This window comes from Montipora foliosa, chromosome 9 (assembly GCF_036669935.1).
Source record: "Montipora foliosa isolate CH-2021 chromosome 9, ASM3666993v2, whole genome shotgun sequence".
NCBI classification, from domain to species: domain Eukaryota; kingdom Metazoa; phylum Cnidaria; class Anthozoa; order Scleractinia; family Acroporidae; genus Montipora; species Montipora foliosa.
The window spans coordinates 17,469,012-17,492,011 of NC_090877.1; the positions used below are offsets into that span (position 1 = coordinate 17,469,012).

Below are 23,000 nucleotides of genomic sequence, written 5' to 3' on the forward strand. Positions count from 1 at the left end.
GGTTTTCCCTTATTGTCTCTGCATTCTTTTTATAACAGTATCATAATTTATTATTTGTTTATTTCAGTTGCCCATATTATGCTTCTGGCTCATGCCAAGGCTTGGCACACCTATGATCAGGGTTTTCGTGCCACTCAACAAGGGAAACTGTCAATCATTCTTAATGTACAATGGGGTGAACCCAAGACTGACAAGCAAACTGATCTAGATGCTGCTGAACGCTATCTTGAGTGGTTTTTGGGATGGTTTGCCAATCCTGTATTTGTTAGTGGAGACTGGCCTGAAGTTATGAAGATGGCAGTATTAAAAAATAGTGAGTCTGAAGGAATACCAAACAGGTATGCATTCAAAAAATATATGTCATTGCTTCATCTTTTAGGCTGTAGTATAGCCTACAAACTACCTCCCTCATACCCCCCTTCCCATGAGTGCCACTGGCTTATTTCAGGACCTCATGCAGACTGCTGAAAGGAGTGCACAATCTTTGACTACCATCTTAGTTTCGGGAGCTGGAGAAAAGAACAAGGGAACTAAATGGGGAGGATGTGAAAAATATGGGATTCAGTATCCATATCTAAAGTGGAGCCCTCGAAGTTGGATATTAGTATGTGTAGAAAACAATTGCTCTAAAACAAACCAAATGGTATTAAACAATGATTATTAACAAATTCAGCATTGTAGGTACTCTTATCTAGAACGATATTCATCATCACAGTGGTCAAAATGTTACATGGACTCACAAGGCAGATAGCCAATCAGGTTTGCGAGATAACAAGCAGTTGTGGTTAAAAACTATTGTGTACAACTTCTAGTACCCAACGTAAGAGCCATGAAGTAGACAAAAGATGCCAATGTTCAGAAATATGGATGAATGAAATGACAGAGTATTTTACAGTCTCAAATGCCATTAGCGTGGAAATGCTCTTAAAGTTATTTGTTGGGAACTTGGCAATTTGACCTGAGGAGCAAAGACAAAATCTTAGGAGAAAAAGTACATAAAATAGTTTTCAGAGACCAAAGCAAAGAGATCAAAATCTCATAATTAATATTAGGAAAAGATGAACAACAGCTAAAGGAAACATCGACTAAGTGTGATCTTCTCCAGGGGAGAGGAGGGGGGTGGGGTAGGGGAAAGGAGGTTGTTAAGTGCACAATAATATTATCCCCCCCCCCCCCCCTTAGAGCATAAACAGTTTGTTTTGTATCCTGTAGACTTCCTCAGTTTACTGAAAAAGAAAAGAGTTTCATCAAGGGGACAGCAGATTTCTTCGCTTTGAACATGTACTCGTCATTTCTTATTGAACACCAAGAATATCCTCCCGAAGTGGACTGGAAACTGATCGGCAGTTGAAGGAATCTGCTGAGCTGTCCTGGAAAAGAGGTAAGTCTGTTTTTGATTTATTTCTGGACTTGCAAGTGATTCACAATAGAAAACAGAGAATCAACTGTACAGGAGCTTTCTCCCAATCTTGTGACGTGGCTGAATTTTGGAAGATATGTTATTCTAATCTCCCACTTAGTATTCATTTTGATTGCCTGACAGTTGATTCAAAGAAAAGTTATGCCAAAATTAGTTCCATGAATAATTTCAGTCAAGTTTAAATAGGATATAATAAAACTAAACGACGTGTATAAAATTAAATGTCAATAAATATAGCAATAAAAATAATTTTAAAAACTAAAACTCATTAATAATCACGTGTATGAGCTTTATATCCTGATAAAACACTCCTGGCATAGCTTGTTTTTCTTGTATGTTAATGTTCTCCTCTCACAATTTGAACCATTGTTCTGAGTCCAGAGGGACACGCTTTTTGTGGAATGTTTTGAAGCCGTTCAAAAAACTCGCAGCACGTGTTTTATCGGGTCTTAAAACACTCGGATACGCCTCGTGTTTTTAAACCCCGATAAAACACTGCTGCTCGTTTTTTAAACGTAAAATTTAAATATAAGATCTACCAAGTACAGTTGTACAAATGACTTATGGCTGCAAGAGCAATTCAGAAAATTCAGGACTTCAACGGGGTTTGAACCCGTGACCTCGCGATGCCGGTGCGACATTCCGGATCGTAGCCTTCATTTGATTTCACATCCGCAGTTCAATGTATGATGCATTTCATATATCATTTCGTTCATTGATTCATTTATCACAGGAACATTTGAACCCACAAATGACCAGCTCCCAACAGCAGCGGCCTTTGGTTAGAGCGTCGCACCGGCATCGCGAGGTCACGTGACGTTGAGCCACGGACGAAAACCGGAAGTGAACATTTTGCATGCCAAGTCAGTGCTCTCTCCCAGATTTGTAACTAAGCGTCTCTAACAATGAAAAGGTATCAAGTGAAGCTATGATCTTCCCAGTTATGAACGCAATTTTAGCAATTGCGTAGAGAAGAGAAGCCAGAAAAATCCAGAACTTAAACAGGGGTTGAACCCGCAGAGCTCTTAAGTCTCACGCATTGAGCGTGAGTCTCACGCTCTCACGCCGACAAGACCATTTCTCACGCATTGGCACTTTTCTCAAAGGTAACTCTATCATTTAAGTTTTCAGAAGTGCTCATGAATTCCGAGTTCATTCCTTCACTGGCACTGAACTTCGGCCAATGTTCAATCTGTTCGGGTGCGACCAATTTTCTTATTTCTTCAGGACTTTCACCCGTTAATATATGAATTATAGGCCGATATGTTAGCTCAGGCTGACCATAATAACATGGGATCTCTTAGCAAGCAGCATGAAAGAAACAAAATGGCGGACTCAATGGTGCATATACAGCGATCTGAAAAGTGCAAATTAAAAAAACATTCCGGGGGAGCATGCCCCCGGGCCTCCCTAGAATTGTTTGGCGCCTCCGGCACAAGAAACACAGGACACTTTCGCCTTTGGCGCAATCTCCAGCGAGCATCTCACGCTTTGGAAACTTTAAGACTTGAGAGCTCTGGAACCCGTGACCTCGCGATACCGGTGGCTGTGAAGCCACCGATGTTGGGAGCTGATCATATGTGGGTTCATAACTGCGAGGATCATAGCTTCACTTGATTTCATGTCCGCAGTTAATATATGATTAATTTCATATATTATTGCATCGTTGATTCAGTCACCACGGGAACATTAGAACCCATTCGCTTTTCACACGCATTTGTTTTCGTTTACCCGACTTTCTGGGAGCCTGGAACAGGCTACTTGATTTCATATCCACAGTTCAATATAATATTCATCGTTGAATGAAAAGATACTTAGCAATATAGATGTTGAAGTGTCACTCCCGGGTACCGTCCGGAGCTCCCTACTCTGTTCTGTGCCGCGAGTGGCATGTTGTCGAGTAGTTTTCGCCAAATGCAAGTTTGACAATGGATGCCTTCTTTTTCAGGAGCCTTGGAGTTTATGTATAACACCCCTTGGAGCTTGCGTAAACTCCTTAATTGGATTGAAGAGCATTACGATGACCCTGAAATTGTAATCACAGAGAATGGATTCGCTGTTGATGGTGAAAGCGACTTCGCACTTGAAGCTGCCTTGAACGACACGCAACGAGTCGAATACCTAACGTCTTACATCAACGAAATACTCAAAGCGATCCGATTGGGTGGTGTCCGAGTAAAGGGTTATTTTGTGTGGTCACTTATGGATAACTTTGAGTGGACATCTGGATATCGCATAAGATTTGGAATTCACTACGTCGATTTTGATGATCCAAATCGGCCCCGAACCCCTAAAAGATCTGCACAGGTATATAAAGAGATCATACACAACAACGGCTTTCCAAGGCAAACGCAGGAGAAATCAGAGCTGTAAATCGTATGACCGTGGAAATGCTGAAAGAGCATCTTGTTGGTTTTAGTAATCGAAGTTAATTCGATTTTCTCGAAACCCTTCGTTGGTGAAATCGAGTCATTTTGAAGAAGGTAAATTTAAGGAGCAATTAACGACTTACAGATTCTGACAAAATTTTGTAGAGGTAAAACCAGTCGTAGCTTTCCTTTAAGTTCTATTGCGCAACTTACTTTGATCATGCACTACCAAAAGGTTCACAACCCACCACGATCACGGCAATCCACTGTTTATCTTTTTAATATACAGTTTCTGAAGAGATGACATTTTTTCAATGGTGACTCGAGTGCAGCTCCTTTGCCGAGGAGTCGAACCTACGACCTTCCTAATACAAGTTGGGATGCTCTGTCACTGAGCTAAAGTAGAAGGAGCCGCCAGGCCATTAAAACTTGGTTCAGGTGATATTGTCCCGCTATACCGCTAGGACTGAAATTTTCCAAACGGTGCATTCTCCCTAGTGAAATAAATGAATGACTGAGATGGAAATTGTGAACGCTGAGTATCCTATTCTTGGTTTGCATCTTCGTGATGCTAGACGGCCATGTTCGTGTGCAAAACAATAAAAAATGGCCCACAAAGGAGCACTCGGATTTTTTACGAGTATGCCCGAGTCACCATCGGAAAAACTGATGGATTCCCGCGGGTGTGGGTTGTGAACCGTTTGGTAAAAAGTAAAGTAAAGTCAATTTATTTAACGTCGGTAGTTCCTTCAGTTAAGAAACTGGTATCAATGGAAGCGGACGATGTGCCGACGTCAGAAACTCAACCGAATTTTGATCAAAAATAGTAAAAAAAAAGATGTCTCAGCCAATTTTTATCAGAAATGCTTGATTCTTCGTAGTAAGATTCTAGTAGATGTGCTCCACAATATGAGCGTACCAGTTTTGTTCCCATGGCAACGTACTGGGTTCCAGACCACCCTGATATTAAAGGCTTTGATAGTCACCATTGGCGTTCTATTTTGATATTTGCCAATGGTGCCTCATTTGCATGAGCCTGCAAACAATAAATACGTAATGCCGAATATGTGGCCTTGTAAAATATTTTTTCTAGCTTAAGATCACCAAAAATATTGAAATCAGGTTGGAGGGGACTGGAAAACAGCGAGTTGCCATGGGAACCAATTTCTTTATATCCGTAGTTGTGTTGCTTGTAGAACTATTAGTCTGTCAAGTTTCAATGGTTTGATGTTCTTTTGGTTTGAGTGAATGACATCATTAGTCCTCTCATTTGCGTATTTTACACATTTTTCAAACTTAAATATCTCCGGAACCAATACAGATATTTCCGAACAGTAAATGCGTTTTTAATCTTTCTGGAATTCTATGTGATAAAGGGATAAAGGGGTAAAAATTTGACTATAGTAGCACTTTTATTAAAGAGTTTTACCACTACAAGCGTTTGTCAGTATCTGTATGTCGTTAATTGCTGCTGAAATAAACTAGGAAATCACTGCCGGGGACAGGGCAGTAGCACCCATTTGTTTTGCAAAAGTATTCACACTATTTATTTTAAGTGAAGCTATGTTCCTCTTAGTTATGAACGCAATTTTGATCATAATTTCTCTTGATTTCATATCCGCAGTTCAATATATGGTTCATTTCATACATTATTTCGTTCGTTGATTCATTCATCATAGCAACATTTGAACTCACAAATGACCATCTTCCAACATCAGTGACTTCATAGCTCAGTTGGTTAGAGCGTCGCGAGGTCACGGGTTAAAACCCCGTAAAAGTCATGAATTTTTCAGGTTTCTCTACGCAGTTGCTAAAATTGCGTTCATAACTGCGAGGATCATAGCTTCACTTGATTTCATATCCGCTGATCAATATGTGATTCGTTTCATATATCATTTCGTTCATTTATTTATTTTGCCGACAGGCGCTAGAACTGATCATGCGACATCTTTACTTATCAAAGATTAACAGTGAGCTTTTTGTACTACAAATCACTGCTGCCGTTGCGCATGACACCGGTTGAAACAAACTGTATTGTATAAAAGATTGGATCTACCTGACGGTTTAACTCTCATAACAGCAATGTTATGGTACCGTATAAAACTCTAGTAATTGCTTAAGGAGGTGCACTCATTAATGTCACCTAATAGGTCACCATGGCAACGAAAGAGATATCGGAAAACACCCTTTAATTTGTCTTTAAACGCTTTTATCTCAAAAACGAATTCGGTGACCCTCAATTTTTATTGCTGGAAAATAATTAGCAGGCTAAGAAAAATCTCTCTTCAAAATTTAAAAAAAATTCTCTGAAGATGAAAATTTTAAGGTAGCTATGAATCCTCTCCAGAGAAATCCGCCCAAGATAGTGTTTTTTAAGTTTGCATATTTTATGATATATGGTAATGCTAATAAATTCATTTAGCACATTTTCTATTTACATATTCAAGTGCCCTTTACAAGTAATCAATCGATGGTTGAGATCGGACATCAGCATATACATATACAAGTAGTAATCTCGAATTATTAAAGTGCTTTCGACAGTCGCTTTGGAAGCAAAGCAGAAGGGCAGGGAAAGAAACAAAAGCGACCTTTAGATTGATGTACCAGGATGTTCTCAGTTGTGAGCACGCGCATTTCAAAGAATTTCGTTCTTCATACGTAATGCACGTGCCCAGTACAGAACACTTGTACTAGTACTCCAATCTGATGGTCGCTAAAGTTATACAATGTAGAAGTTTGAGGATACGAGCATGTACTTCTTGAGATGGTTTTGGTTTTTGGTACTGTATTTGTTCTTCTATCTCCTCTTGTTTTGATTTTATTTGTATATGTAATCGCATGGGGCCGAGGGAAATTAAGGATTAATTTCACGCGTATAATTAACAAATTGATGTCAGTTTTTCATGTGTCTGTCCTCTTATTGATCATGAATTTCGTCATAACATTGTCAAAGTAGCCGCAGACTACTTTGACAATGTTATGACGAAATTCATTGTTAATAACAGGACAGACGCATGAAAAACTGACATCAATTTGTTTTTTACAATAACCAAAAGTCAGAGGGGTCAAAATTAAGCAAAAACACGAGAAGAACGCGAGGCAAAATGCGAGAACTTCAATCTGACGCGAGCAATATCGCGTCATTATCGCATAAATTATAAATTCATGTGTCTGTCTGCTTATTGACAATAAAAATTAGCCAATGAGCGCGCGAGAATTTTGCAGTCAATGTAAAATCCTTAATTTCACGAGGGCACATTGCAGGGGCGGATCCAGGTTTTTCTTAGGAGGGGATGCACCGCCAAGTAGCTGACTGGCGACGTTTTTTTTTTTTTTTGCAGAATACTAGTTGTGTTAGAAATCCGCATGACATCTCAGAGGGGAAGGGGGGGGGGGGGGGGGAGCCGTATCTGACATTGCGATTACATGTGTATCACGTAAAGAACAAAATTACTAAGGGACACTCTTTCAGTGCCGCGAAAAATGACAGTGAAATTAACACGCTTTCATTCAGTTAAAGTGCAATTCAATAAATCGTTGCTGTCAACAGATTAACAGACATAGCGCTCAAAATGTATTTTGTATGTGGACAAAAAGCAGTTTAATCAGAGTCAGAATCAGGAAGATTTCTCTTGTAACTTCGCTTACTCTGGATAAGCTACTATTAACCAATCAGGATCAAGTAATCATGCCCTCTTGATTACCAAAAGTGCCCGGGTGATTCAGAAAAAGTGCCCTCCATCTTAGCCAATCAGCATTCAGTGATTTTGCCCGGTATGTGATAAAAACTATTATTATGTAACTAATTTTCCGGACCAGCCTTGACTATTCGAGGTTACTTGCGTACTAGACCTGTGCATTTGAATGATTTCCAGAGAAATAATCGTCGAAAAGGAACAGACGAAGTTTATCGGTTTACGTATGCTTTGATCTCACACGAGGAAATTGTTTACCACGCGGAGCATCTGCAGGCTGCTACTGGTCTTTCCAATATCAATATTATTGAAACACAAACTAAGTTACTGAGTTCATTGGCAATTTGCAACGATAGTGTAACTTCCAGATTCAAAACAAAGTAAAGTTAAAAATATCTTATTATTTTCTGTAAGATCAAGCTGGCGAGCAATATTCAACGACAGTTTTGTGTCTTTTATGTTAATCCCATGTAATTCACTTGATGGTATATTGTTTTGCAAGCTCAACATCTGCAGGTCATATGATAACGATGAAGTGCTGTAGGCATTTCGTGAACCGCGTTTTTGGCTCACCTGGCAGCGTAACAGCCAATGCTTAGAAGATCGCCTGTTTCAAAATAATGATAGCTTCACTTCCTATTTTTCTCTTCGGAATTTTCTTCAACCTTTACGTCACTGCGTATTGCTTTCACTGGTCAAGATGGCGGTCTATAAACAATCTAAAATACTTCGTAGTGGTTCAAACGATCGTCAATTCCGGAAACCTCTTGTCGCATTTGGTGTTGATGCTCAGAGACGAGCTCCGTGCAGAACATGCAAACACGCGAGACCACGCGATTTGTGATACCCTTCCTAACATCACAGCTCTCTTAATGTCGTTGTCCGTGTTTAACCTCACAGCCTTTATTGTGGTGCGGTACTTGAAAATAGAGCGACGATGGTCTTTTTCTACCGTTAAGATCACGCTTACGTTCCTAGCTATTCTACTGTCAACTGCAGCCCTACTGTATCCAGCTCTTAGCTACTTTTATTTCGAAATGCCTGTTATAAAGTGCAACGGCTGTTACTGTCCTTCGCCTGGTGTTAGCTGGGAGGCAAATTTCGACGTCTGCCTTTACGGCTATATGTTTGTCATGCTCCAGTTTGTAGTCCCAGCCGTAGTTCTGTTGTCCTCCGTTTTCCGAGCGGTTGCAAGGCACTTGGAAAATTCACGCCCGTTAAAAGCAAGAGGCCGAAGCATTTGCATTCTGCGATGCGATTTGAAGAACATAAACATTGCTACCTTGGGAACTTTCCTCGTTATAATATTTTCCCTTCCAGTGAGAGGAATACGTTTTGTGGGAGGAGAGAGCCTGTTTTCGAACAATGTATCGCCCGTGGAAATTGAACTTTTAAATTCTGTGTTCTATGTTTTGGAAGTTTTGTGGGCTTGTGTTACAGCTTTTCTTCCCTTTTGCTTGAAACACTTAATGGACAATGAAATATTAGGACAAAGGATTCTTAAAACCGCAGTGCAGAGTGACTTGTATTGTTCTCAAAGGAGAACGTATTACGAGGCCTTCGAGGGGTTAGAGCTTTGGGAATAGTTAGCTGTAGTAATGAACTTTATTTAATTTAAAAAATTGTTCAAGTCTTCTGCATGGGGACAATGTGCGAGATCATATCAGATCAAATCAAATCAGGTGTTGTTTATATGCGGTGTAAGTAAAAACTCGATTGGAAATAGGCCTTAATGCGTGTTTACGTCGGACTATGGCTAACTTGGTTTCACATTCAAAAATCAAGCTTGTAAATTTTAGCACGAGCTTATCTCAAAGGAGCAAACTTGTAAAGAAAACCCACGTGAGAATAGTATTGCATGTCCAGATGATGTGAATAATTTTGAGCAAACGAGGCTTTGTGGTGAATTTTTTGAGCATATGACGTCATCACGCATAAGGCTTATTGTTGCCTGCGTAGACAAATATGTCACAAAATCTTGAATTTTAACGAGAAAAACAAGCTGAACCTGCATTTTAAATTTTGAAATGTTGTTGTTCTTTCCCGTACCTACACGTAAATTCACTGAGTACGATGACCAGATAAATTGCTGAAAAAAATGTTCAAGGAAACTGAGGAACTGACTACAGAGCTGTTGAATTTACGTTGATTGTGCGGTTGTGCTTGTTAAAAGTCGAAGAAATTAAATTACCAACAATTATAATAATTCGGCATTTTCAAATGACCTGAACGCTGTCGTTACTGTTTTGCATAAACCACTCCTCCGAGGAAACGCATGATAAGTTGGGAAGCCACACCTAACCCGTACTGTATCAGCTCTTGTAAACTTGCTACTGCTTGGCATTTGTAAGCAGCTGTCTAAGTCCTTGTTTCAATCGCTTTCTACGCTACGAGAGCTGCTACATCACCTAATCACCGAATTTCATTACCCATTGCTCTTCTTTTTTGAGTCTGTATTGTATTAAATGAGATATGCCTAATCCCCCGGGGTCATTTGCACTGTATCGGTTCCGGGAATAGGTTTCCATTTTTTTCCACTGGGTTATTAAATTGTTTTTTCGTATCCGGCACTCGGTCGCTAGTTTGCATTATTTTAAATTCATTTTACTTTCTATTGAGTGTGAAATGTATGCGTATGTACGCATATTTTTCAACAGTTTAAGTAGTTCTCTGTTCGCCACTGATTCGAGGCCTTAGTTTGCCAAAATAAGCCTATCGGTCTATTATTTTACCGATGTGTAGCGTAGTTGAAATCCTGACTTATTGTTCTGTTGCCAGAAGTGAAAGGTGCGACACATCTGTTTTGCATATTGTTAGATGCATGCTATCAAGTGATACTCTTGAGTATTGGAGCTTGTCAATTTTTAAACTCTTCGAAAAAATGGCTTACCAACGTAAAGCAGTATTACAACACTCATATTTGACAATGATCAATGTGTATAGGAAAACGTATGACCTTGCTCTTGAATTTTTTTGATTTACAGGCATGAGTGATGTTTTGAAAGTTCCCACAAAACTGCACGAGCCGTGGGATCAAAATTACTTCGTCGCTGTTTCCATAACAACATCCGTATTGCAATCTATAACCTATTTATGCATTCGTCATATCGCAACGCGATATTCTTTTGAGCATATAATAAAATTTGTTGTATTATACCGCCAATTTTGATACCTCAAATAATTTCTCAGTAATTTTTTGAATTAGTTGTGCTTATTTTTAAGATAGTCCTTCACCTCTGTCATTGGCCATTTTAGTGCAGAATGCCGTATTTTCCGGTCACTACTAACCATTAGAACGTCAGGACATTGATTAAAGGAAGTATGTACAGATCGTTTGAGATCCACAACCAGTGAAATATATACATCCAAAAATAGCAACAATGACGTTGTTACACGTTGATGGACAAAAATAGGCAGCTAGAATAGCAACTTAAGCACAAAGAACGCAAAACACTATCATCATTCGCTACTCATATCATCGCATTGAACAGAGGAGATGTATTACAGTGATTTCCGTCTCATGTTTAAAATCATTTGTTTGTGGCTTGTTGTCATTGTTTCCCACATGGGTAAGTAACAGCTTCCAACTTCAAGGATGCAAAGTAATTTGTTTCTGTAACAAATACATTGAATTTGAATCGTAGAATGGTACCAGCCTAACACGGATATAAACTCTATAAAAAACGTTGTTCACTTCACTCACAAAACAGTGGGAACTAGGTTTAACGGGGCTTCTTTTTAGTCACCTTGTAAATGTTTACTGAAAACCAGATGTGATAGCTGCAAAATCCCGGTCTAAGACCTCCTTAATTTGAGGTTGCCATTCATCCAACAAATTTAAACCGCATTTCTGACAGCACACTGGCTAACGCGTGGAGAACTTTTCAAGTGTTTCATTCCAATATGCTGAAACAAATGATTAAAATTTTGCACTTTCAGTGACAAACTACTTCTCATTACTCGGAAAAAAAATTAAATTTGATGGAATGCAACACAGCTTTAAAAGGAAAATATCCAGGAAAATGTTTTAGTGCAGACGATCTACCGTCGAAACTTACTAAGCTTTCGTGGAACGAAATCTTATAGCAACAAATGACGAGTTTTCCACCAGCTTTCTTTCCATTACGAACTCAACGGTGCGTTATAATGCGGATGACTTAAAAAAAAAAAAGAACTAGAAACAAAAAGAAGAACTTTGTCAAATTCGAAAACATGTTGCAGCCTCTATATGCAATTGAGGTTGTAAGGTAGCTGTAGACGATATTTCAGTCGCGTTGAGATCTACCTGTCTCAATTAGTCAACAATAATCAAATGAGCAATATAAAGAGGAGTGTAAGCAATATAGCTGAAAATATCCCTTTGATTAAGCCGGCCTGCTAGCAAAAACAACGCAAGTCAATCGTTGTGCCTTGATTTTCAAAAACAGAGCTTTCGATACTTTGGACTAAGGACAGCCATTGAGAAAAAAACACCTTTTTCTTTTGTTTTTGGTATATTGTTCACTAGTTCGAGACATCTTAAGTTTTAATGTCGTAGAAAGCTGTATGAAAGTAAAGACCGAATAAAGGAGCGTTTGCCAAGGGTGTTAGCTCTCTCTGTCGTATATTGGATCTTTTTTTCGGCCTTTATAAAGCTATGTAAGCAATAACAGTCATGTAAAAGTCTACACGTGAAAAACCGGCGCTGACTTTAAGATAAGTCGAGAGGATGATGATACAGCTCTCTTCCGTACAACACAGAAATTTTTTTTTCCGGCTACTCCGGTTTTCCCCTTTCCCCCAAACCAACATTTGACTTGATTTGCGTTAATTTCAGTTTACAGTGTCCCCTGTTAGTGCTCCAGCGTTAGAACGACTAGACACTTAAATAAAGTTCCTTTCCTTTCCTTTTCTAAAATACACTTGGGAAAATAATAGGGCTCATGCTGTGGATTGGCCATTCGATCTGCAGGTATGCAATTAAAACTGTGTCCTAAAGAAAGCTCTATTTGGAATAACTAAGTTCAAGTCAGCTGGCCTACCAGAGTAATCAGCGGTCCCGACCCTTGGGGCAAAACGACCTAAGAGCGAACTTGCCTTGCCATGATGGCACAAACAAGTAATAGTTTCAAAACTATGCAGTCGTATGGATTATCAGGGTAGGCACTGCAACACACCGACAAGAAAACATTTTAAAATTGATCTACGACCGAGGATATACCAGGTTATGCGGAGTGATACTTCTTCCTGAGGTCTTATCAAGTTTTGAGTGATTTAACATCCTTTCAACCGACAGCGTCACATCACGTGATTGCTTTTTGGCAACTTTTCGTATTTCGAGCAACTAGTACCTTTTTCTTTTCGAGCAACTTTTTGTATTCTGAGCAATTTCTAGTTTTCTTCAAATTCTGAGATATCGGAGCTGTTATGAGTAAGAGGCACAGATACACAAGCGTGCTTTCTAATAGTTTATTCCAGAGAGAGAGTACTTTTACATTACATCAAAATATAACAAAACGTAGTCACATGACAGTGACCAATGAAAACCAATGAAAACATCCCCCCTCTCAAGCTACTCACACTAATATCTCTACTAGAGTTGCTTTAAATTTAAATTGGAACAGTAAAATAACCTAACGAAAAATAATGATGTAATTGCAGTTCCTATTTACATCAGATAATCCTTATACCAACTTGGAACGGATCTAACCGTAGTAGAGCAGAGCGGACCAGGTAAAACATCGTTTAATGTAGCATTTGGTTCCAAATAAGCACTAGGTTCATTCGTAGCTTTAGGCACGTCTATATCAGATCGCATAGGCGCTGATTCTAACTCATCACTCATATCCTCATTGACTATAATGGGAGGTTCTTGAGTAAGATGTATTTGGCGTCTACGTCTGCGATACTGTCTACCAGTTTTATCAGTAATCATGTTCGAACCTGGGGCCTCATGCTTACTAATAACTACAGCAGGTGATAGGTGCATACCTGCAGTCACTAGGTTTCCTGAACTTCATACTATCCCTTCCGTAAGTTGAAGTGACTGTTTCGAGCCTCGGTCATAAAATCCCTTGTACTTAGCTTGGCACTGTTCTAGTAACACCGGAACATCATGACAAATTTGTGGGATCAGCACCATGGGTTGAACAGGAACTTTGGATCGGACTTATATAATAAACAACATTTGGTTAGGTTAGTAAGAAAAAATTCTTATTGGTGTGTTACGATTGATATTCCTTGAGACCTTCACAAAAATTGCACTCCTTTCTCAGCAGGTTTTGAACAATGTGAACCCCTTTTTCTGCAAAACCATTTGACTGACTATATTTGGAATTATAAGGCATGTTATCTGCAACAAGAGTTTGGGCTAGCCATGTCTGCAGAAATTTTTAGTTAGGCCGTGTATAGTATCATGCATGACTGGATTTGCAACCATTCTTTCAATTTCCTTGGTCATGCCAGGCCGAAAAACGTTCATACGGGCATCACGGTTTGCTTTTCAACCCCACAATGACTAACGTGCAACTTCTGGAGAATGTTTTTTTTTTCCATGCCAATGGACTTAGTAGCCTGTTATTTTTGAGCAGGAGACCATCTACGGCATGAACATCATTTCGAACACTCCAAAATGATTGAAGAGGTGGAGGCACGTCACGTTTATGTTCAGGTCAGCCTTCCTTGGCATACTGGTGCAAAATTTTCATGATTTGGTCATTACAATTTATTTCACGGAGCTCTATCAATTTGGAATCTGAGCGGATAACGAGGTTTGTTACAGTAATGACACTGTGAATAAAATACTCCATGTCTTGATGCATATCATTGGCTTTAGAAACACAAAATTGCCTGTAGGCTCCAGAGAGGGTATCTAAAAACCTGCCCGGAACATACCTCACGTTGACATTTTATTTTTGCAGCTGAAGCCTTATTCTTTGCAAGCGAGGGATATTTTGAAAAGCGCCGGCTTTTTGAAAATACTCTCTAGGCGCAACTTCGGCCCCATGTATGCTCATGTTAAATCTTTCACACCAGAAAACGATTACCAACATTTCCTTTCTATAGGGGCATAATATAGGCGCGTAATGCATATGCAACTGGTTGACCTTGTTGCATCAAACATGCTCCTAAATGTTGCGTTCGCGTGCTCTGATTAAAACCTTACGGAGGACTAAATCATGCTCTTTCTCATTTTTGCCTCCAATCATCGAAAACTGGTAATGCACCCAAAGTGTCACCAAAATGTTCCTCGACCATTTTTTGGCTACTTCACTTGCACACAAGATACCAAATGACGTTCTTCGAAATCGATATCTTTCATACGGTGAATTGAATGTGCACAGGAAGGAGGATTCCTCTGTCAACTTCTGGTGCCAGTAACAATTTGACATGCCTCCACCACAGAGAATACCTTGCAACCATCTAGTGTGTTTGAGTTTGTCCCAAAGCTTGGGGGTTTGAAATCCTCCGTTACGATGGCTTCGTTAAGATCTGGCGGGTCTAAGCACACTCTCAAAGTACCATTGGTCTTTTCTACTTGACTACATTGCTGACCCAATCATTGCTTTAAGATCAGCGAGAGTTTCCCTTAATCTCAGGGGAACATTTCCCTGTGGCTGAATTGTAGGGTGACTCGCTGCCTTTAATTTAATGTTGTATTCACCTTCAACACATCCGAGGCTTACAAAAACATAATGGAACTCATCCAAAAGGCTTTATTTTCGTTGAACGTCATCAATACTGACACCTACTTGCTCCACGGTATCATTAAAGGTTATGAATTTCATAACATAATTTCCCCCCGTAAGCATCATTCTAAACCCAGTAGAGGTCCTACATTATCACGAATAATATAATACTCCAAAGTTGTAAAACCCTGGGAGGTATTTGCCTTTGTGTCAAGCAAACGTTTGCCAACCGTATCTAACTGATGTCCCCGAAACGATTTAAACAACGCACTGGTTAGTTCTACTTGAGCATTTAATTAACTCTTTTTCCATTTGCATTGGCAAAATATTACATTTAAAAGGTACGGGGTTGTTATTAACTGATAAATCTGACTGAATGTTCCTTCTAGTAATACCTTATGTTGTCCTTTTAGTGGTGCATCTTTCTCATTCAACTGTACTTCCACATGATACACTCTTTTTTCGTCAGTACCACTCTTTGGTCTCAAGCGGCAGCGAGCGTAGTGGTTTCGCCCATTACATTTGTGGCATGTTGCTCCATATAGGTCGGACAATTTCCTCTGTCGTGAGGCGATCCGCAGCATTTGCATTTAAGTATCCTCTGCAGGTCATTCGTATTTGATTTTGTGGCTTCTTGAGGTGCCTGGGTCTTCTTTACAGTGTCAATACTACTTGCTTGGGCAGTCGGTGGGTTGAAAATTTTTGAATGTTCCCGGGACTGTTCCGTGTTTCTACACAGTTTAATTGTTTTCTCGTGTGTCAAATCCGTTTCTGGGAGTAGTCGCTCTCGCAGCTTGGGATCGTTGGTTCCCATCACGATCTGTTCTCTGATCAAGGAATCCTTAAGCGCTCCAAATCGCAGTTCCGCGGTGCCTTAGTCGTCTTAAAAGGTTAAAGTGAATTGAGTAGAATGGCTGGTGCCGCAGTGCCTTGGTGCTTGCATTATGGATTAAAGAACGAGGTATATCCAACACCACGTCAACGGCACTGCGACAGCAGTGTTTTTAGGGTCCATTTCTTGTGACCGGGTATTCTACAATCTAGCCTAGATCTTTCTCCGATATTTGCTGGCACGTTTGGTAATGTTGCGATTATCGTCCACGGTTATTCTGTGCTGCGTCGGTGGTGTATGATGCTTCGTTCTTAAGGGTTATAAGAGTCGGAATTTGAGCTCAACAATCTTAAAATTCTTACGGTCGTAAAATAGCCTTTATCAACTTCACGAACGCTTGTTTGAATTTCATGTGCTACACGTAAAAGAGTCCACCCCGACCCAATCTTCATACCATCGGTGAAATGAATGCGCCATAGCCTACAAGTAAAATCAATGTGGCAAAAAATGGGATTTTGAGTTTCTAATAAATAGATAGATTAGTTTATTTTTCCGTTCTTGTAGTAAATATACTAAAATTACAAGGTTTGGTCAAGTAACATATACTTCAAACTACTGGAGTTATTTTTTCAGGCTGAGTAACTTTTACATGCAATTTGTGCTTATAGTATTTAGAAGAGAAAACGCTCGAACAAAATACCGCCGCAAAAATGCCCCATCAGTCGTAACGTTTGGTCGACTTTTATTGAGGATGAGTGACATCCGAAAGAGTTAAGAAGTCTCCAATATTGCTCAACTTCCCTCTATTTCACACGGCAAAACCACCGGTACTCTATAAAGATTAGAAACTTCAGTACAAACCCGGAACTTTCGATCCCCGAATTGTCGTATTTACAAAGTAGCTTTTTTAGGGATACAAAAGCTTCTGATTTTTGCCTCCTCCGCAGTTTCTTGTTTGTGCATGGTCGTAGTAAAAAAACGGACAGTTTTGGGTGCAAGACAAGGCCTATAACTGTCCAGCTTTCCCTGCCTATTTGTTAGTGTTTAACCTTATTTTTTCTATTTTATTATAATTCCCGGATTAAGAAATAGGTGGATAAAAATACAATCAGGGAATAACCGGCCCTTAACAAGTCAGACATGCAATTACGATTTAACTGTGGTCGCTTCAATATCTTTGAATTAAAAGAGACGTTTCTGCGGGTTCCCGGAATATTACTGTTGCTGTCTTAGCTGATAGAGTTGGATATAACTCCCTCGCTCTCACTGAGATGCCTTTCCTTGTAGGAAACGGTTTGCTGTTAGCGATTCTTTATTTATTGATTTTTCCCTGTATATATCACACAGGTAAGTGACTGGGAGTAGCCATGTTATTGCTTTGCGCTTGACAGTTTTGATGTTTAAGTTTCATACGGACTTCCATAGTGATGAAGTTCTTCTTGGTCGGTCAATTATTGTGATCCGCCAACTGATTCTCAGGTAAGCAAACGGTTTGCTTGTTCCCCTGCGGCGATCGGTTTGACCGGTTCTGCATTTCCTCGAAGAATAAGCAGGATAACTTTAAAGTTAATAGCTTTGATGGAAGTACCTCAGTTGATCACTTCTTCACAGGACTGCACCTTTTATCTATGAGTTGTTCATAAATATCAACAAAAATAAACTTTATGGCATGATAGGCACATGTATATTTTCCTTTCCTTTAGTTTCCTCGTCGTTTAGTAGAAGAAACTACTTACGATAGAAGACTGAGGTCTTCAATTTCAGCGCGCTTATTATATAGGGTCTGAAATTCTATTCCAATACATCTTGAGCTTAGTGCATCGACTGATTAAAATGGCATGAAAGGCACTAAAGCATGTTAGTTGACGGAAGCAAAAATGTCCGTTCCAAGTTGGTAAAAATAATTGGAAAAAGATTTTAAAAAAGTGACCTAATGCAGTATTGAGATGTAATACGCGCGGATATTTTGCAAACGGAGCAAAATCGGCATCTACATTTTTTCCCCTAGCGTTTTAATTATTTATTTACATATGTTCTTTATGTATAGCTGCTTATTGACTAGTACTTTTGCACACAATGAACTATGAGTAGTTCTTATTTCGTATCGATTATTATCAATTACGACCAGAGTGTATTGGTCTTCAAAAGACCCGGAAATTCTTACTTTCCAATGATGAACTATTATTATTACATCAGAGTTAAAACGTCCTTTCATTTGAAAGTACAAGTCAGCAACTTGACATGTCGAGCTAATTAGATGATATTTGAAGAGTCTGACAAACTTCATTTCGCTTCAAAACACACTGTGTTGGGTACCAATGTTATCATGTGAACTTTTTTAAAAGGCTTAATTTAAGCCCCGGTGACATTTCTTACTGAGGTTAGCTCAAACGTACGCGAGCGGGGATGAGTTCAAGGATTTTGAGCAGTCACGGATGCATGATTTGTCTTAACGAACCTTAGCAGGTTTAAACATTAGTGAGACTTGTCTTCAAAAGACCCGGAAATTCTTACTTTCCAATGATGAACTATTATTATTATTACATCAGAGTTAATACTTGCTTTCATTTGAAAGTACAAGTCAGCAACTTGACATGTCGAGCTAATTAGATGATATTCGAAAAGTCTGACAAACTTCATTTCCCTTCAAAACACACTGTGTTGGGTACCAATGTTATCATGTGAGCTTTATTAAAAGGCTTAATTTAAGCCCCGGCGACATTTCTTACTGAAGGTTAGCTCAAACGTACGCGAGCGGGGATGAATTCAAGGATTTTGAGCAGTCACGGATGCATGATTCGTCCTAACGAACCTTAGCAGGTTTAAACATTAGTGAGACTTGTTGCAATCCTTATTGAACCTATGTTGCGAGCTGCTTATGATGATAACTTTGCGATTTTTCAGTTGCAGGTTCAGACGAATATCCAAGAGACTGTCTTTTCGTTTCTCGTCAAAGCGGACAAGACTCATCGTTTTGTGGTTCCACGAAGCAGCCATGCAAAACTCTATCACTGGCATTGCGGAAGGTCCAAGATGGAGGGAAAGTTTGTTTAGATGGCAGGAACACTGAGTCAGATCCATACGGCTGCGCTTTGAGAAATGTAACGAGCCTAGCTGATGTTTTGAACAAAAGTGTGACAATACAAGGTTGGATGTCGAAAGCACACATTTCTTGTCCTTACAAGAATGGTCTGGTCTTTGGAAGCACTACAGAATTCGGAATCTTCAGGTTGAAGTTATCAAATCTCGTGTTTCATGACAATGGAGTCCGTCTATTAAAGGTCGGCTGTTCCCATATCCTCATATTCAACTGCCGCTTTATAAATTGTGATACAGCCTTTGAGATTTGGAAAAATAAACCCCTTTACTATCGGAAATCATCTCTTGTTATCAGCGATACTCAATTCTTGTACAATAACATTTCCGTCTTTGTCCAATTAATCAACGAGCATTTTTTCATCAATATTTCCAGATGTCTTTTTAAGGGTAAGGTTGGGCGATTTACGGTCACCTCGGAAGATAGAAAAGTATTCGGCTCCGTGTATGTCAAGTCAGCATCTCCTTGGAACAGAGTGCGTGTTCATGGTTCTATCTCCGATTCCACATTCCGAGAACTTGGCCATAAGCACAATGGCTTTGCGGTGTCATTTCGAATCTTCGAACTTTTCAGCATTGGAAAGTTATCTTTACTAAACGTAACGTTTCTAAACAACGAGAATTCTCTTTTTGTATACGGAGGATTTGACTTACAACTGACAAAAGTAACAATTAATTGCTCATATGGACGTGCAATTACGGCCAGTGCACCTCCTAAACTAATTCCCGGTATAGTTGGTATTAAAGTGACCTTGGACCAATGCGTGCTGGGGAACAACAGAAACGGTATCTTTATGGCAACTAATGTTTGTCTGACTTCGAATGCCAACTGCTCAATAGGCGAGCAATATTTATTTGTCAAGAACACCTTGATTGTTGGGGGCAATGAGACAAAAGGTTCCGGATATTCCGTCAATTTCCGGGTCACAAATCGTTATGACACACGGAGACCCAACTTCATAAGGGCCCTTGTGTTTCTTGAGAACGTCACCTTCAAGGGATTACACAATAGTGCTCTGTATGTGGCCATTCAAAAGAATGTTCGTGGGAAAATTGTCGTAAAGAACTGCAAATTCATAAATAATTCCCAGTATGTCTATCAACTGGATGAAAGAGCAACTGTGAACATCCAGTTTTCGGACGAAGATCCTCCTGATTCCTGCTTAAGACTCCCGAATCATAAAAGTATATTTTTATGGAATAATTCACATCAAATGCCTGTTACATTTGAAGACAGCAGCTTCGAAGGTAACATTGGTATTTGGGGGGCCCTGAATTTGTTTAATGGAAATGTTACTTTAAAGAACTGTACTTTCAAAGACAACTCAGGTTTTACAGCCGGCGGTCACGTGTATATGAAGACGGGTTATGGCAGCCTCAGCATCGAGGATAGCACCTTCCTCCATGATCCTTTGAATAGATTTTCAAGAAGTAAAAACGGTACAATTTCAAGTACAGGGTGCTTTGTTCACTCTGAGAGTGCTGGCCCAGTGAGGATTAGCAACTCATCTTTTACAGCGAACGTGACCAGAAAATTCAATCCAATCTTCACAATAACGAGAACAAGCTCACTGAAAGTTGATGCTGTAACCACGTTTCGATGTCCATCAGGAAAACACATGAAAATGAATGAAGAAGTCAAAACAGTAGGATTTCAGTTCACACACGGTAACAACCTTACCATGTGTTTGATGGAGGTGAATTACATCACAATGTTTTGTGACAAATGCCCCAATGATTTTTACAGTCTAAAGAGAGGAATGACAGCTGGGCTCAACGTCGTCAAGAAAACTATGTGCCGAAAATGTCCTCACGGTGCATCGTGCAAAAATGGTAACATTGAGGCCAAGCAGAACTTTTGGGGATTGCCTATATCAAAAAACCCTCCGAGAATACAGTTTTTTCCCTGTCCACTAGATTACTGCATCAGCCCTAGTCATTCCATCCGTCATCCGTACAATACTTGTTATGGTAAGAGATCAGGCATACTTTGTGGACAATGCCGTAAAGGATACAGCGAGGCCCTGCATTCGACGTCCTGTAGAAAGAACGAAAAGTGTCACAATCATTGGTTTTGGGTAGCGACGATCATCTACGTCGTTGCGTTTGCAGCTTATTTCGTTTTCAAGCCTCCCATTTTTTCTGTTTTGTATAAACAAACTTTGTGGTTTAAGGAACGCCCTAGACACGACGATACACAAACATTAACTTCACATGAAGCCGACAAGGAAACACACGATCCTGGATATCTTAAGACTATTTTCTACTTTTATCAAGTCGCGGAACTGCTGATGTTAAAGTCACCAGAGGAAACCCTACACATGTTGCCATTTATCCCCTCCGTCATAGCGATTTTTAATTTTCAGGTAAAGACATTGTACGGCAGCATTGATTGTCCTTTTCCTGGTCTCAATGTAGTCACCAAAGAGCTTTTTCTTTGTTTAAAATTTTTTGCAATATTGTTGGCCATTGGCTTCATCTACATTATCCATCGGGCTGCAAGTAAGTTCAAGAAAATCTCTCCACCGAAGTTGACACTGTACCTGGCCGTTGCCTTGGAAACACTGTTGCTTGGATACGAAACGTTGGCAGATACAACCCTTAAACTCATGCACTGCGTTCCCATGGGGATAAGCTGGCGTCTTTTCATAGATGGAAATATCCAATGTTGGCAATGGTGGCAGTACATTCTCATTGGTTTCGTAATGGTCTTCGTTATTCCTCTAATTTTGGTTCTCTTTTGGGGATCACTTATGCTCGCCAAAGACAAAGTGTCAGCAAAAGAATTCTTAATAGCATGTGCATTTCCTCTGCCCTGTTTTCTCCTGTGGCTTGTTCGTCACTGCAAGAAGTCAGAAAACGAAGATGTTCTCTTCTTATGGAATCTCGAGGATGCAGAGGAAATCAAACAGGTCCTCCATGAAGCATTTCGTGATCCGTCCGGTAATGACAGTGGGACACTTTACTGGGAGAGCATTCTAACTGGCCGTAGATTCATCTTGCTAACAATCCACACCTTTGTTACCGACTCTGTCACAAGATTTATCACTTTAGATATGGCATGCATCATGATCCTTGTCCACCATCTTTCACTAAGGCCTTTCCGTGACCTCAAAGCCAACATCTTTGAAACCATTTCACTTGTGAGTCTGGTTGCGATTTGCACGTTCAGCTTGGCAGAGGCAACTTATTTGTCTGAGGGAATCGAGCCTGCTGGACCCAATCAAAACCTTTTTCACGTTTTACAATGGATCGAGTTGGGTGCTCTGAGCCTGGTTCCAATCTTAGTTTGCATCTTTGTTGCTTTGGCTGTGTTATCGCAGATCTCACGCTTGGTTTACCATTGCGTTAAACTGCTTTCACACTTTACATCATCCCGATCATACCTGAATGGAAATGAGACTCTGGGTGGTCTGTCGATGTCTGGGCAGCTTCTGATCAATTGTGACTACGAAGAGGATGATTTGCAACTTCTTGATTAAATTTACAGCGTTAGCAACCTGACTTTCTGTGGTTGATGCAGATCATCGTAGAAACTGATGTAAAACTGATGTACACTGTAAATCAAGATAAGAATATTCAAGATACTGTAGTTAACCGACCGCTCAGTACAGCTTTAGTTGTCAAGCGAATGTGGACGTAGTGCACAACTGGAAATACATTTTAACCCTTGAGACTTTTGCAGACTGGCCTTTGCAATTTGTTTTCCCTGAATTCTGTTTCAATAAGCTGCTACTAAAATAGACCTAGTTGATTTAATGTAACCAGCGTGTTTGACAATAATTTTGTTTTAGCGCCTGTGGATATATCTTTAATTGTAAGGAAACAGTATCACGGGAATTATGAAATAAGTTATCTTTCTTTCATTAAATGGAAAAGAAAGAACAAAAATCATTATGCGATGTAAATATTAATAGAAGT

General features: G+C 39.7%; 3 protein-coding genes across 7 annotated transcripts in view; all 3 read left to right on the forward strand.

Annotated features, from left to right (window-relative positions):
* LOC137969852 (cytosolic beta-glucosidase-like) overlaps window positions 1-3,817 on the forward strand; it is a 13,170-nt gene extending 9,353 nt beyond the window's left edge. The window contains 4 exon segments of the mRNA XM_068816238.1: window positions 68-338; window positions 1,213-1,331; window positions 1,334-1,381; window positions 3,369-3,817. Of these exon segments, the coding sequence (XP_068672339.1) occupies window positions 68-338; window positions 1,213-1,331; window positions 1,334-1,381; window positions 3,369-3,793 (863 nt within the window). The 3' untranslated portion in view covers window positions 3,794-3,817.
* Window positions 3,818-7,193: 3,376 nt separating this feature from the next.
* Window positions 7,194-9,690, forward strand: LOC137969888 (uncharacterized). The gene has a single exon (XM_068816292.1). It carries the CDS (start codon window positions 8,105-8,107, stop codon window positions 9,068-9,070), a length of 966 nt encoding a protein of 321 aa, XP_068672393.1. The 5' UTR covers window positions 7,194-8,104; the 3' UTR covers window positions 9,071-9,690.
* A 1,266-nt stretch (window positions 9,691-10,956) lies between these two features.
* On the forward strand, window positions 10,957-23,000 carry LOC137969880 (uncharacterized). 5 transcript variants are annotated; one of them, XM_068816278.1, is made up of 2 exons: window positions 10,957-11,053; window positions 18,888-23,000. In XM_068816278.1, the coding sequence occupies exons 1-2, from the start codon at window positions 10,981-10,983 to the stop codon at window positions 22,559-22,561; spliced, it is 3,747 nt and encodes a 1,248-aa protein (XP_068672379.1). In that variant the 5' UTR covers window positions 10,957-10,980; the 3' UTR covers window positions 22,562-23,000. The 5 variants fall into 5 exon arrangements, 4 of the variants coding, with proteins under 4 accessions (XP_068672379.1, XP_068672378.1, XP_068672381.1 ...); XM_068816277.1 differs by lacking the exon at window positions 10,957-11,053 and adding an exon at window positions 17,240-17,330; XR_011116740.1 differs by lacking the exon at window positions 10,957-11,053 and adding an exon at window positions 18,382-18,449 and having other exon boundaries at window positions 18,888-19,018.

Excerpts from the sequence above, each read along its gene's own strand:
- LOC137969888 (XM_068816292.1), top strand. The coding sequence starts at position 8,105 with ATGATAGCTTCACTTCCTATTTTTCTCTTCGGAATTTTCTTCAACCTT.
- LOC137969880 (XM_068816277.1), top strand. The coding sequence starts at position 17,255 with ATGCCTTTCCTTGTAGGAAACGGTTTGCTGTTAGCGATTCTTTATTTA. Across the intron at positions 17,331-18,887 it reads TCCCTGTATATATCACACAG|TTGCAGGTTCAGACGAATAT; the intron begins GTAAGTGACTGG and ends GCGATTTTTCAG.